This window comes from Styela clava, chromosome 1, assembly GCF_964204865.1.
Source record: "Styela clava chromosome 1, kaStyClav1.hap1.2, whole genome shotgun sequence".
NCBI classification, from domain to species: domain Eukaryota; kingdom Metazoa; phylum Chordata; class Ascidiacea; order Stolidobranchia; family Styelidae; genus Styela; species Styela clava.
Window position 1 is genome coordinate 21,646,990 of NC_135250.1, and position 15,349 is coordinate 21,662,338.

Here is a 15,349-nt window from a genome sequence, read left to right on the forward strand (position 1 = left end):
TTGATTTTGTCGTCAATGCGATATGTTTTCATATGCGCTGGTCCGTCCTTCGACACGTTTTCGCGCCACTCCACGCAAATTGACCGACACACGATTAGGAAGGTATATTGCGTACATCATATGAGGCGAATATTGAGCACATAACGTAGATTCGAATCTTAGAACTGAAGTAGTGTAGAAATTTTTGGTATGCTAATGTTCTTAGCTTGCTTCGAATAGGCCAAATGTGGTATCTCTGAGAAGAAAAGCAGCGTGTCCGATCCGTTTAGTGAAGCACCTATTAATCTTTATAGCGTTATTAATTTTTGTAAGGTAACTTGAAGCCTAAATTGTACCCTCTAACCTCTTTTCTATGTGATTTACTCCGTGGACCTTAGGAATTGGTAATATGGCGCAATGAATTACGTACCTCGTTATGCACTATCACTTGAAGCGTTGAAAATACAAAAATATGTTTATTGGCCCTTTCGTTATGGTGGTTTCACTTTAATTTGACGGGAGTGTTTGTTGACTTATCGCCATTCTTAAAGTTTTGTAGGTATTTTTTAGAATATGAAACACTAGAACGGGCGTGTTATTCTCAACGTATTCTCAATGGAAATGATATTTAATGAGCTGAAATAAAGTTAGTTTATTTGTTAGAACAAAGTTGGTGACTATATTCAGCATGTATTGTATTTTGTATTGTAGCCTTTTTGTTGATTTCAAACTTTGACCGTTAATAGGATTTTGTGCAAAGCTAAAAGGTTACTTAATTCAAATACGAAATTATTTATACGAAAATAAATTACTTAGTAATACAGTTGGTTAGGTCCAAAGTCTTTCATTTACAGAAGGAACTAAGACGCACATAGTAGCCACGGGGGTACACATTTTTGTTTACAAAAAACATCTGCACAATTAGTCGTTTCAGACGTTTTATTGGGTAGGTGTATATGTTTAGGGAAGCAATATCCGGCTTGTACCAAGAAAATAGTTATGATATTATCAGAATGTTGTCAAATTTTGTTCAAAAAACCCAACTTTCCATATATGAATATTATTGAAGTTTGTTCATACTGAATTCATTAAACAGACCTAGTTTGAGTGCTGTTTGTTTTAAATATTTTTGACGTTTTGGGGGTTTATAAGATATACCGGTACTTTCGGCCACGATTGCAATAATTTTTAATATATTGTGTAATGTGTTATGTTTGTAATTTCTATCTATACAACATCCACAGTCTATAAATATTCCACAAAAGTTGATTTTTACTCGGATTTCGTCGTTCTTCCATATACTGTCATAAAAGACTTTCTGACGAATCTCAATTTGTTATCACCCGGCTTATTAAAAGATCCGAATGTGATTCGAAGTCATGTTGGAGACTTCACGTCCTGTGATATTCTATATTCGACGTGTTGTAAAAAGTTCGTCTGCTAAAATGGATGGTGCAGAGATTGCTAGAAGCGTGTTTTCTTTCTACTGTTGCCGGTTAGTGGAAATATAAATTCTTCTTTTATCTTTTTTGATATATTGTAACTTGTAAGTATATCTGTGATATATTATGTAAAAATAAACCTTACTGAATACCATATACGAACGAAATGACTGTATTTTCTGTACTCCCATGGTACCAGGTTAGGGTTAGGCCATAATTGTACTCCGATTTTCCCTCATTTTAGTTCTATTACAAGTTCGGGGACTGTCTGTGTTAGCCAATTCAATATACCCCCTGCCCATCTGTTTCAGTCCCTTTATACAACTTGATGTAAAGTAGGCGAACAAAATTAGTTACCTCCATATTTGTACACGTACTTCTGGAGCGCCGTATTTTCAGCCAAAATCAAAACCCTAAAGCAGAATCAAAGCATAGCAATGTTCTCCAACCAGGGAGAAATTTTATTGTTCAGACTGTTCCGAGGAAGGATTTTTTGTATTTGCTAATATTTTTGATTTATTCAGTGTTTTTGTAACTTTCTGGAGCAGTACATACCGGTAATTATACACACATTGTAAACTATTCAAATTGTATAAAAGCCTCAGTGCGAGTTATGCGTGTCTCTTATGATCCATTGAAGATGAAATGACATGCTGAAATAAAGCTCATGCGTAATGGGGGAGGATTAAAAGGAAAGAGTTTTTAAATAGGCAAAGGGAAATTTATCAGAAAAAGGTTTCGAACCACTGTCCGGAAGTCCTCCTTCTGTAGGTATATTCAGTCCGATAATGCTTAATGGCCACCAGGGATTTCCTACCAGTCAATGATTAGAACATAGCGGCATTCTACTATGTACCCAAAAGTCCTTCTAGTTCGGAATCGTAATCCTTCTATAGTTCGCAAAAGTAATCCTGGTTACCATGAATTTCGACATATAGAACAGACATTGGTGGAATAAAAGAATGTTACCAGTGTCAGAAAAGCAAAATTAGTATTTGGCAAGACATGTTATTTTTACCTAAAATAAGAAAAGGGCAATATTAGCAAATTTTTGACTGGAAGAAAAAACACAGTATAAGAACCTTATAAAAAAGTTACATGCCAATATTAGATCGATAATGAATTTTAGCAACGCATCATTATTGCATAACAAATTTTTGAAATAAGTCTTGTTTTCTTGACGTAAAAGTGTCAGATGGATTCGCGTGCGTTCACATACTTTACGCATTTATTGGAGCGTAAAATGCCAGTGCCTTAATGGCTCTATTTTTGGCTTACGTCGCCATCGTCAAGCAGAAAATTAAATTATATTGTAATTCATGGGTGACATGTGTCTATTAATCGAATTACGCCGCAACGGTATTAACTAGGGCTTTGAATGGTTTTGCTAAATCATTCTTGTTGTTGTAAGAGTGATTGTTGTTATGAAAAATTCACCTTTCTCTTGAAATAGCGGGCCAATGAATTTCAAATTTTCAGTACCGTAGTCGTCACTAGAGGGAGAATATTTTTATTTTTTTCACATTTCCTCTGAGTCTTACGGACCCGATATTTATTTAACCAAACATTTTGCTGTTTTACTCTAATTAAAGGAGGCGCTTTTTATTCTAAATTGCTGGACCACATCTAGATTGCTTTTTCTCCGATCTTCTCCGGGGCTTTCAATACTTACCAGTACCGATGTACGACCATAGTGTCCGCTCCGCATATTTGACAACAGGATCTATTTTGTGAATTTAGGCAAAACAACGCAATTAAAGTAATCGGTTAGATGTAAGAAAATACTAAATTTGCAACTGCAGAATATTCTGGTTTATGACGGCCTGTCTAAGTCGTTGCCTCCTTATGGCGCAAGATTCACAATACTTGTAAACCATACGCAGAATTTCGGTACATTTAACATATGTCTTCAATCTGTAACTTTAATTACGTCATCGTGCTTCCTATTCTGTATGACGTCATATCAAGTTTTTCCTTTGCAACATGTCTGTCGTTGAATAATTCGTGTTTCAAAACAAATACTTGCTTCCTTATATAGTCTTACTACGATCTAGCCGTGGCTTTAGTCATCCTGTAGTCAAGGCCTATAATTTATGTATGGCCGATTCTATGTGATAAAACTACTCTCCAGGAGAATAACACATACACTTGTGACATATCCTTAGGCCAAGACAGTGAAAATGACGATTTCAATGAGTCACTTCAATAAATATTTAAATAGAAATTTTATTTGTCGTCAGTGAGTTATATTTATCATCAAAAATGTTTTCCTCTTGTGATGTAACAGTAAGTTATTTATTTTTATTGGTGTTTTTCCATATGTGGTATAAAATGTTTATCTAGTACGCAAATATTCGGCCTCTAAAGATAGTAATTTCGTAAACGTTGTTCTTTATGAGTTGAATTTCAGATTAATAAAAACCACATTTGCTCAACCACCCCCCGTTTTATTAGGGGTACACAGGAGTGGGAAACCTTATTTGTGTTACAGCACTGCAAATACGTATCATGCAATCATGTCTAATACTTTAATTAACTTATCACAGTACGCCATTGTTTAAAATCACATAATATCCTTCTGCATATCTCGTAATGGAAATCCTGACAGCATTTTATCAAATTTCCAGCATATACATATTATAAAGCAACTAGTCATTGTAGCTTTCAACAAGGTGGCCAGTTTTAAAATAACAACGGAAGATAAGGATACCTAGGGCACACCCTTGTGGTTAGCCAATCTTAATACCTGGTTGTTAGCTACAACAACAGTGGGCCGCAAAATATAAATATATTCTGCAAGCAATTTTGGGAATGATAGACTGAATGACAACCCTTTCTCGATTCGCTCTGGAAGCTAATCTAGCATTTCAAGGGCTGGTAAATTTAATATGGACGCAAGGTGTTACTTCACTTGATAAGCTAATTATGCAAAGCACATATCAAAACTATTTCTGATACCTCGCGTTCTGATCTGTGATAACAAGTCGGATAACCCAGCATTAGTAAAGTAAATCAGCGCTACAACATTACTTGACATTGCATATCTGTTGGGGATTTAGTTCTAGAAATTTCCTTCAACATTAAACATTATTCGCACGCATGCGAAAGCCAGAAGATGTCATCTTGTCTACTTGTTTGTATTTAGTTTCTAAAATTATTCGAAAATCGGGGGAAACTGCTTGACGCGACTCATCTGCAGACCAAGCAATCTTATGAATGATGTTAATAAATCCACAAGGTCCATCTATGCTTTTCAAATTATGGGTTTCACCCAGGTGGGCAATATAAAGTCGCGCACGCGAGGTTAAAAAAAGTTATTGCTTGTACACGTATTTGTTCAAAATTTTGAGCTATCGAATAAAAGCATATTTCCGCACAATAAAATTTCTATTTTAGGAATATAATTTGAATGGTATGTCCTTGTTTTGTGAGGTATAAGACATGGTTTATAAATCAAGTTTTATTGCGTTCATGGGAGTGTTGTTATTACTTGGGTCAGTGCAAGTTCAATGTGGCGTTTGGACCACTTTTCAAGACACCGCACTTGCACGATTGCACCACATACTTACGTGGAGCGGGGTTAGGCGTTAGTGTTTGGAATTTTATTTTGGACGTTATAAACATTTTAAAGCGTACTGGTAGAAAAATTATCTGAAGGTTTCAAAAACTGAGCGCAATATTTCTTGTTGTTGTGAAATATAGAAATAAAAAGTCTTGTCGAGGTAGAAGTTTTAAACTGGATAAACTATGAACAAGGAAATAAGGAATGTCTCCGACTCTCCGTAATTTTACTTTAGTCTTTATTTCAATAAAATTGCTCGTTATATTTATTGAAGTATTAGGTGTGGGCGAGTTGTGCGTCGCTCTTTATTTTTTTGCCTTATCTATTGCGCTAATGATCACTTTATAGCCATGATCCCCGGTTAATTGACTTGCGCCCGAACTACACATTTGGGAGTTCTGCGATGTACGAAATTACACGCTTTTGTACTATTATTGAACCGGGATTACCATAGGGATTACACGACATGATTACGACTTTCAAGTAGATATTTTCTGCGTCAATGCAAATTCGTCAGATCATTCGCCCCCAACAAATGGTTTCCAAAGGAAGCTAATTTTCGCTGAACGGATTATGCAACCTTGAGTGGTGATTTGATTGAAAAATAGAATCTGTTTCTCCCGATCAAACCATAATAGTAGTCCGTTTTTTTTTTTTACATTAGCACGGTGAAGTTGGGCACCTCTTGTCGCGGTCGTATTTTCTCATGTGGTAATGTTGTGCTTATTTCTTAGGATATGATTACGCAGAAGCGAGATTATAACTAACTCTCTATAATCCCTTCAGGATGCTTTCGGAGATTTGTTAGAAGTGTGAAGTCGATATATTGCTTTGATCCTTCAGTTTGCGATTAATCTCTTTGCCGCAATCTTTCAAGTTTGAAATTGCTGGATATCTTGATTTCGTCCAACATCCCTCTGTGACGGCAGTTATAGGTTTGTTAATTTCGCTTCAACGTGGAGTATTCTGTTGGGGATACGAGAGGCTATAACTTCCCCTATTTCTCTTGCTAGTTGATCCGTATATGTATAATGTAAGGATGTTGTAGCAAGGATAACGATGACAATTGTATGTGATTGTTTCACCAAGTCTTTGTTTTATTTAAACAATTCTGTCCATATCCCCATATACAATTTGTTTTTCGTAACGGCGAATGCAACACGGTACACACTTTTATATAACTATACAGAGTGACCAAAAAACAAAACCCATAAATTTCCTACTTCTATGAAAATGAATAAAATTTATTACACACCTGAACTCTTGAATTTTTGATTGTATATGAATGGAACCAAACGTGTCAGTAACCAAGGACCGTTTGCACAAAAGTTATGTTTATTCTAGAATATGTTTCACTTGACCTGTGACCTGTATGTAAGTATAGATTATATGTCATATAAAATTTATAACATAGGTTACTTTAGGGTTACTTAATTACTTTTAAAGAACGAAAAATCAAGATATCTTTGCAGAATACATGATAACCTCTCATCCAGAGGGTTTTGTTGTTTATTATACTCGGTTTCCGGATCGTGCACTGTCTGCGACCCTAATTTTGTGTATTCTCCTATTCTATTGCCCGGCGTTCTAGACATTGCATCCCCTCTACAATAATAGATTTATTATCCGATGGCGAAGGAAGTGCTTCTATTGTTCATGGTTTCTGTCTCGTGTCACTCTTCAGGATGCAGATATTTCTCTCACCAAGCATGGCCTCTAGTTCGAATTGTCGCTCATCCATTCATTTATTATTATTGTTATTAATCGTTGTTATGCCCAACCAGCCGTCAGACGCACGCGCCACTTTAACTACCACCTGCTGTAAACGTAGGATTTAGTTATAAAGAAAAGCATTGATATCAATTTGTAAGAAAGACGATACAACAAAAACACACCCCGCCCGTGACTATAATTACATTAAATAGCGACTTTTATTGAAAAAGGTATTTAGAATACTCATCGCGCATATTCGAACTACGAATTTACCGGATTTTACACTGCCATTATTATTATCCTTTGCTGTAAAGTGTAAAGGAAGCAGTATGCGATATCTAGACGCTTTGAAGAGTTTCGTAGCTGGAAATTCAATAGCGCTGAAGTTGGAATTGAAAATGTCGTAGTTAACGCATGTGTTGCTAAATATTATTGCTCAGAAAAGATTGAGCGTTTATGAGTAAATTATAAAGTGGTCTCGCCTTCATTACTTGCGCCTATTGGCCTACGTTATTCTCAAGTCTAGAAATATAGGGAACTACAAGACTGACATTTTTGCTCGCCATATAAACGTGGAAACAATGGATTTTGTGTAAATTATATTCTATCAGCAATGCTAGGAACTTGTATTTGGACATAAAGAATATTTGTTGAATTTTGACATATGTCACTAAAATTGTCTAGGATGGGCATTATATTTGTATAAATGCAAATGATGTTATGGCACATATTCAAGTCCTGCTACAATGGCAAAATGCTTCCATTACATGACTGGTTTTTCATTCTATTGTACCAATTGGAATAGCGTGGAAGCATGTACCGCGTAATAGCGTTTGGTTTGTTTAATAATAAACTGAAATTTAAAAAGGTGCAGGGCGTTCGATTTTTTCAATCTGATTTCGAAGCACTCCATTAGCCGGTCGATTTTTCAGAGCTTATTGCGTTGTTAGTCTTTTGCAGCAATGGGCTCTCATTGATCGTTTTGTGTCTGCTATGCGTTCCATTTAGTTTATGGAATAGAAGTCCGTTTGTCAGTTTTACTTGGCTAATTTGAATATCGACTAAAAGTGCGCTAGAGGGATTGGCATGGTAGACAGACAGGAAAGTTGACTAAAAATGTTAGACGTTAGGACATAATGAAATGTGCATTTTCTGGAGTTCTAAGTTATTGGATATTTATTTATAAATATTTATACAAACAGAAAATTCGAATTACCAAATCTTAAATCTATTTCTCTTGGCACTCGCGCCTTGCTTCAAAATGAGGCTAAGAAGATCCTACAAGGAAGCATTGCAACTTTCTTATTATTAATACTCCTTTTACATGATATTAGTGCCGAGGAATAATAATGATCATCAACCGCATCATAACGAGTAGCAACTTCCTATGTTAAAAACTTCAGAGTCGGTTTACATCAAGACAGGAAAGGAAAGGTTAGATGGAACGAGTCGACAAGGAAACGCTTAATTGAGATTTAAAAACAAAATGTGCGTAAGGTGATTATTATCCATTTTCGTAGCTATCTGTCACAGCCGCCTGTTTCCTGTTCGCTGAACTCCTGTATTTACTTTTTTGTGGATCAAATCGTGGAAATTTCCGTCCTCTGCCGATATTGACCTCTGACATTGCTCCCAGCTTTGAAACAGATGTGTTGTTGGAAAGCATTCATTTTTTTTTGATAGGAAGTCATTGCCTAGTCACAGAGGATCAGATTCAACAGGCATACTCGAATAAAAGCATAGTTGCTTTGCAGATCATCTGCGGTGATAAGATTTACGTGGAAGTCAAGTACTTTTCTAAGTCATTAGAGCGTACTTTCAAAAGCATCATTATGAAATATAAAAAAAATGTCCTGTTTCGCATAACTGGCCACTTATCACTCTGATTGAAAACGTCTACCCTCGCGTTTTCTGTCTGTTGGTAATCGAGTTAAACTATTAACTCAAGGTGTGACATTATCCAAATTTATGTTCTGTGACTTTGGGCATATATTGGAGGTGTGTTTCATACTTATTTTTAGATTTTCCATTTTTGTTTTGCCTTTTGCACGCACGACTTAATGCTTTTCTGAAGTTCCACATTACTGGCATGATTTTCCTAATATTTTTTAATTTCATTGCTTTCATTTCATAGCGTAATATCCTTAAAGAAAATATTTACTTCGGTTGAAAGTGGCGCTTATTTTTGCAGTCGTTAAACGATTGTTTCGGAACGCTGTACCTCAATAGAAAACCACGTATTGTCAACGACGTTTTAGTACCTAATATGGGGTTAGATTACCACACCCCCAATTTAATTTTACTCACCCTTTGATATTCAAATCCCGATTTAACTCTCGAAAACCCCAATTGATATTATCTTTCACTTAACAGACGAGCGTGTCCCGCGACACTCCCGAGGAAAACACAACCCCGCTTCGCCTAACGGTCGTCAGATGGGTGCCATAGACCGATCCCATTGATTATCAGTGAAATGGAACGCACGCAACATTGGCGTATTGACTGAATACTTTTACCTCGTTCTTGTACTTTGTTTTGATTTTTAAAGTTTAAATTGTCCACAACCGCACGACTAATTTTGAAATTTGCCAATTCTCTTGCTAAAACGAAAATGGGTTTGGCCGATAAGTAATGTTTTGACGTTAATAAAACTATGCACATCTAAAAACTTTATTTTTACTCATGCTTGAATGCCTATGAAGTTATCATCCAAAATCATTCGGATGGGTGTTTCGCTTATAATAATTTATTTTTTATGATTACTTCTGAAGCTGAGCGACGCCATCGATTTCACCCAGCTGCGACGTTTAGCACATACGTGTCAGACTCGAATGCGCGAATACAATTAATTACTATATATAAAACCGAACTAAATAGCCGGGGTTTAGTATGCGGCGTTCAGTTATCAGCTAGCTTAACATTTGATAAAAGCCTTATGCATTACAGTCTTAGATTGACTTTGGCTTTTACTATAATTAGGTATGGACGAGATTTAGTCCCGCATTCCAATGACAGTTGTTACAAGTTTTTTAGTTGTAAAGTTGTATTTTTATGTTGAGAATGTGAAATATAAGCATTTAGTCAGTGTTTAAGACGATATCGTAAACTGTTTTCGCTTATTTAGAGATTTCTTTATCGCTATCGTTATCATAATGTTGAACCCGGTTATATAGCTTGGCATTGTTAGCGAACCAGCTTGTCACATTTTTAATAAACGCATTTGGAATTCTTTTTCCTGGTATGTAAGACAGTCGCACAAACCCCTACACAATTTCAGTTCAAATTTCGAACTACACACAAATTGACTGCAGAAAATTCCACAATCAAGTGAAAACACCCATATAGCAATGATCTTAACAATTATACAAAACTAACATAAGTATCGTATGCGAATAACCAATACAACATTAAAGTTTCATATTTTTGAATAGTTATTGCTTGTATACCTCATTTCTCGATTTCGAAATTGCTAGTCCCAACATAGCAGTATTGATGTTCCTATTCCCATAGGTGCAAGGTTTTGCGTGAACAAGGGTCGGCCCATCGGGATTTTCATAATTCCAATAAAACACGTCAATAGCTTTATATATTCTCCATAACTATTGTAGGTATGCCACGTTTGCATTGCAGTATTATGCTTGTTTTGATATAGCAATGGCCAGTTTTTGATTCGAAGTAGTGCGAGCTTGTTAGAGCGTTGATAATTTGTCAAATAATACTTAAAATCTGTCAATTGTTGACGTCGAAGTTCAGTTGGAATGGGATATTATCCTTCGTCCTAATATTGCTCTAACCTGGCGAATTGACAGTCGACGTGCAGCCGTTCAAGGATAAACCCCCCAGGGACGTATCATGCGTCACGTGTTGGAAAGCATCTGTTTTTAATACGACCACCGTCTTACATTTGAAATGTATGTGATTTTTCGAGGAAGCATAAATGCCCATTCGATAGACTAAATGCTTGGGATTTAATTGAAAACTCTCTTTAGTTATATAATAATAATCCCGCGCACCATTTTACCATTCACGGCAATTTTTCAAAAAAAAAAGATGAAAAAAAATTATTTTGCCTTTGGGTATGAAAGGGAATTTTCATACTCATAAGTGATGATTTTTTTTAGAAAGATTAGTGTTTGACACGGCCAAATAGTCATACGATAAAAATTTCCATTGTTCAAAGGAGAAAATTACTGATTGTTCACGTGCTGTCCAGTAATGACATACCGCAAATGTCCCTTCTCAACAATAATCGAAAACAATTGGCAAACATTTCCACCCACGATAATACACCTGATACTCACAATGCAACTGAATAGAGATATCTAGAATTCCCCTTGAATTTCGGCCTTTCATAGCATAACGGAAAAAATCTTTCGTTGATATGATCTAATCTACTCATTGTGGTAGTCCTTTGTTAACGAATATTTTGTTAACTCTGGAAGAATTTTTTTTGTGTGTTGCCAAACCTGTCCTTGCATGATCTGATTTTTCATTTTGGTTTATTCATGGCGCATAAATGCTCTGTGGTATGTCACAAACATGGTAACTCCTGGCATTCCGCGATACTTTACTACTAATCTGCGATAACAATTATCTGCTATACTGTAGGTTTGAAATCCAACCTTTTGTCTACTGCGAACCCCCTTTAAGAATTAGCTTTCTCCTAAATGAAAAGAAATATATTTCACAATTTGACATCATCTCACATGGCATTATTTTTCGTTATTTTATTTTTATATTAGTTTCATCGCTTTATTTTTATTTTCTGGTTTTGTGGTTTTTATCGTTTTTGATCTCTGTGTTCGATAACTCTGTTTATTCGATGATATCTTCTCTGTGTTTATGTGGTCCTAAAATTTTTTAAATTGTTATGTGAATAGGTCTATTGCAGCGAGTAAAACTTTAATAAACGCCTAATTAAAATAAAACTCACCTGGTTAAGATATATTGAGAATTGACTTCATAACAAAATTGATAATCCAACGGGACTTTATGAACAACTTTTAGATCAACTTTTATATATGAATATAGAACTGAAATAATTCCATTTTTATCCTAACGTAATTTTAAAATGGAAGTTTCCAACTGGAAAGTTTCGGCTCCCAGATGCGTGTTCGTTCCAAAGCACAATTAAAATATACTGGGTGTATAAACTACAAATATTTGTATCGCTGTTTCGTGCCCACAAAATAAATATTTGCAAGAATATCACTCATTCCACGTCATTATTTTTCGTAAAGAGACCTAATAAAACCATCCCAAAATAGAAAATAAATAAAAATAAATTTAATGACCAAAGTTTTGCTGCCGAGACAATTGTTACATTTTTTGCTGAAAATAGTACGCGATTATCATAACATCACGCCTCATAGTGTAACCCCACGTTCCATTGCACTTGAGTGCAAAATTAATTTTTGGTTTGGTTCTCACCAAAGGGGTGACGTGTCTACCCGTGTTGACCCCAAATGGGCTGTATTCAAATAAATTTATAAATAGTTTTTTTTTTTCGGGTGAACCGCTGATGACGCGATTTTCCCTCTTTTCAATAAGTTATATTAAGCCCTTATTTGCGAGCCATTTAATTTGCTCAACTTGGCTTGATATTACGAAACTAGTTAGTTCCCTATTTAAGCAAGCCATTTCCTTTTGTCTGGCTTTGTCGCCCCAGCGGTACACCATTTGACGTCAATAAATGAGTCAGTGCTCGTTTTTACCCAGAACTCCCTAAATAAATCATTTTTATCTTTTGGTTAATTAACAGATCTGAGAAGAGAACAACGTTGTTTACGACGGAAGTTAGCACATTGGGTAATTTAGAATTCTGTTGTACACTTAACCCTCTTTTGGGGTCTATTTTTATATTTCACCCATTTGTACACTGAGAGTCAACAAGCAATTTTGCTTATTCGCCGAAATTTAATTATCTTTACCATCACTCGGCGATAATGTGTTAGTAATGATTATCCGTACTTATCCATTGTCAGCCTGTCTTTCTCAGCCATCCACTCCCTGTAAATTAGACGTAAATATTTATACTAAGACGCCGTTTGAACGTAACGCTTACCCGCTGCATGTTTATTGGTGAGATTATCTCCTTGTTTATGACCGGCATAGGGTGGCCTATCCTGATTTTTCAATGGACAACGTTTGATCATAGATAAGTTTTATTATGTAATCTTTCACGTTTTTCGGTTTTAACGTAAACAAATGATTTTAAGACGCGTGTGTCCCGGTGTAAATGAAAGTGTGTTTATTGTGGGATTCGCTTGATCTCAAAACTCAACCAATACGCGTTTTACGTTGTTGGAGTATCCCGTTCTCTACTCGTTTGTTGTTCTTCGTCTCGAGTATTTATTACAGTGATCGGCCAATTCGAGAATTCGTGTTAAAATGTTAAGCTCTTTTGGGGTTTAGCCTTCCTTATTCTTCAGTTCATTTATCTATAAAAATGTCTTCATGCTAAGCAAACTCAGGAGCTTAAGAAAGAAATTTATATTGAACAATTGCTCATTTTTAAAGTCAAAATATATTGTTAATTTTAATTTGTTGACGGTTTGAATGAGTACGGCTAGTGTGAATTTTTGTCAATCAAATCTCTTATTGTTCTTTTGCTATTTTTTGTGACATTTGAATACGTTGATTCGACGTGGTTCGATTCTCGATATTTTATTTTTTTATTTAATCCGTTGGCGCACAATTTAATTCTCCGGGTAGCATTACAGCCGACCTCAAATGTCGTCACCACAAAAAATTAGTATTATCCATGAGTACTAAGAAACTCAATCTAATTGGTCGGCGGTTCCTTCGATTGTTGCGCTTTACTAGTTTAAAATCGGAAATTTTTGTAATTAGGGATGCCGAAATCGTGTGATATTAGCAATATTTAGTTTTTCCGATTTAGGCATAAATTTATATCACACAATATTATGGTACCGGTCAAAGATTATCGCAGTATGGTCAGTTTTTCGAACCGTTAGTAGTAGTTTATATCATTTAGTTAAGTGATCTCTAGTTTAAACGAGAGGCTCACCACCACACGTCAATGGTGTGGTAATCGGAGTATTGGATAATCTGCTGCTACCGTAACTATGTTATAACAGTGGTCATGTAATTTAGACATTTAGTTTCGATTCCCAGGCTCGTGTCACAAATTGGTCTAAGGCTGTAAGGCAAGCTATGCGGACTATAGCGGCCTTTCCCCATAGCAGCTGCTCGGCTAGGGCATGTTTCCGACATGAAATATGTTCGTTTCGCAGATATCAATCAGACCAACAATTATTCTTTAGGTTCGTAACGTGTAGGCTGTTCATAAATTGAGCAATTTTGTCAGAGCTGTCTCATCTTCAGTAATTTAATTTTACAGAATTCTCCGATCACGTCAGTGAACAAATTTTCCATAAAAATTCTTTACACAAAATATAAGTGTTTTTGTGTTACGCACCATTTCCTCGGGGCATATGGCATAAGTATATGACGACCACATATTAATGGATTGTCTCGTGAATTTATTTCATTTTTTAATTTAAACACTTCGATGGGATCACTTAATTTTGGTCTCTCGTACTATAAAATTGCGGTAAATATAAAAATAAATACATTTATCTGTGCTCGAACAAGCATAAATGCAGTATATATGTTTGTTCAGAATTAGTTTTTTTTAAGTGTGTTGGTCAGTCAATAGACCTAACGGCTGTTTTGTGGTGTATCGTGCAATATAAGGAAGACGGGTTGCTTTCTAAATTGATTTTTCCACCAAGAATAGCCTAAAATCACATTTTCGATGTTCCTTTTGTTTGTTAGAGGTGGGGGTATATTATGATATAGGTTTGGCGACGCGTCAGTGTATTCAGACAAAACGGCCAAAATAGCCCTGCTTATTTTAGGATGGTCACAATAGTGGACATTTATTCGATTGTGTGTTTTGTTTTATAAAAACGATTTACGACGAAATTGGTTCTGGACCTATGGTTAAATCATTTAGCATCGAGTAGGGGGACAATATCCAGATTTTTTTTACTGTAATAAACTACTCACTGCGTGATAAAAATATTATATTGGGGGGGAGGAGGAGGTCGTGCAAAAGCATATTAAAATTACACTGAAATTCTATTAAACTAGATAAATTTTTAAAAGCATCACGCCATATGTTTGGCGAATAATCGCATAATTTGTTTTCTCGCGATTAAAGAAGATAGTTATCACAAACACGCCTCAAGCTAGTTTCCGCGTCACACATGGCAAGATGAAACCTAACACCCTGTCGTACAAGTAATCGATTTGTTGATGTTTTGACCGCGGTAGATTAAAATGGAATTTAGCACGTTAAAAATATGCTAAAAATGCTCGGTCAGTGGTAAATTGGATTATATCCATATTATTCCGTATAAGGTTCTGGTGCGTCTTCAATTTTATAGCGTCCTTTGAAAAATTTCCATACAATTCGACTGCCAGCATTTTACCCCGAGCATTTTCATCGCGAGGTAAAACATACCGTTCAAGATATAGAAATTTGGTAATTACCATTTTCCATTGTCAGTTGTCAACCCATAATATCGATAAAAAAGATGCGACAGATGTTGGGCTGATATTATGTCACCCGACAACCTGCTGCATATGAAATGCAACTGAATAGCTAATCGTGTATATCAATTTC

At 35.7% G+C, this 15,349-nt stretch overlaps 1 protein-coding gene across 3 annotated transcripts in view; it reads left to right on the forward strand.

Annotated features, from left to right (window-relative positions):
- Positions 1 to 15,349, forward strand: part of LOC120343552 (MOB kinase activator 2-like) — a 45,685-nt gene that overhangs the window by 17,169 nt on the left and 13,167 nt on the right. Inside the window, exon 1 of one of the 3 annotated variants that reach the window (XM_078111708.1) lies at positions 1,231 to 1,474. The exons of the other annotated variants lie outside the window; for them this stretch is intronic. Within the exon in view, the coding sequence (XP_077967834.1) occupies positions 1,359 to 1,474 (116 nt within the window). The 5' untranslated portion in view covers positions 1,231 to 1,358. Of the gene's footprint in view, positions 1 to 1,230; positions 1,475 to 15,349 lie in introns of those variants that run through there. 3 annotated transcript variants of the gene reach the window in all.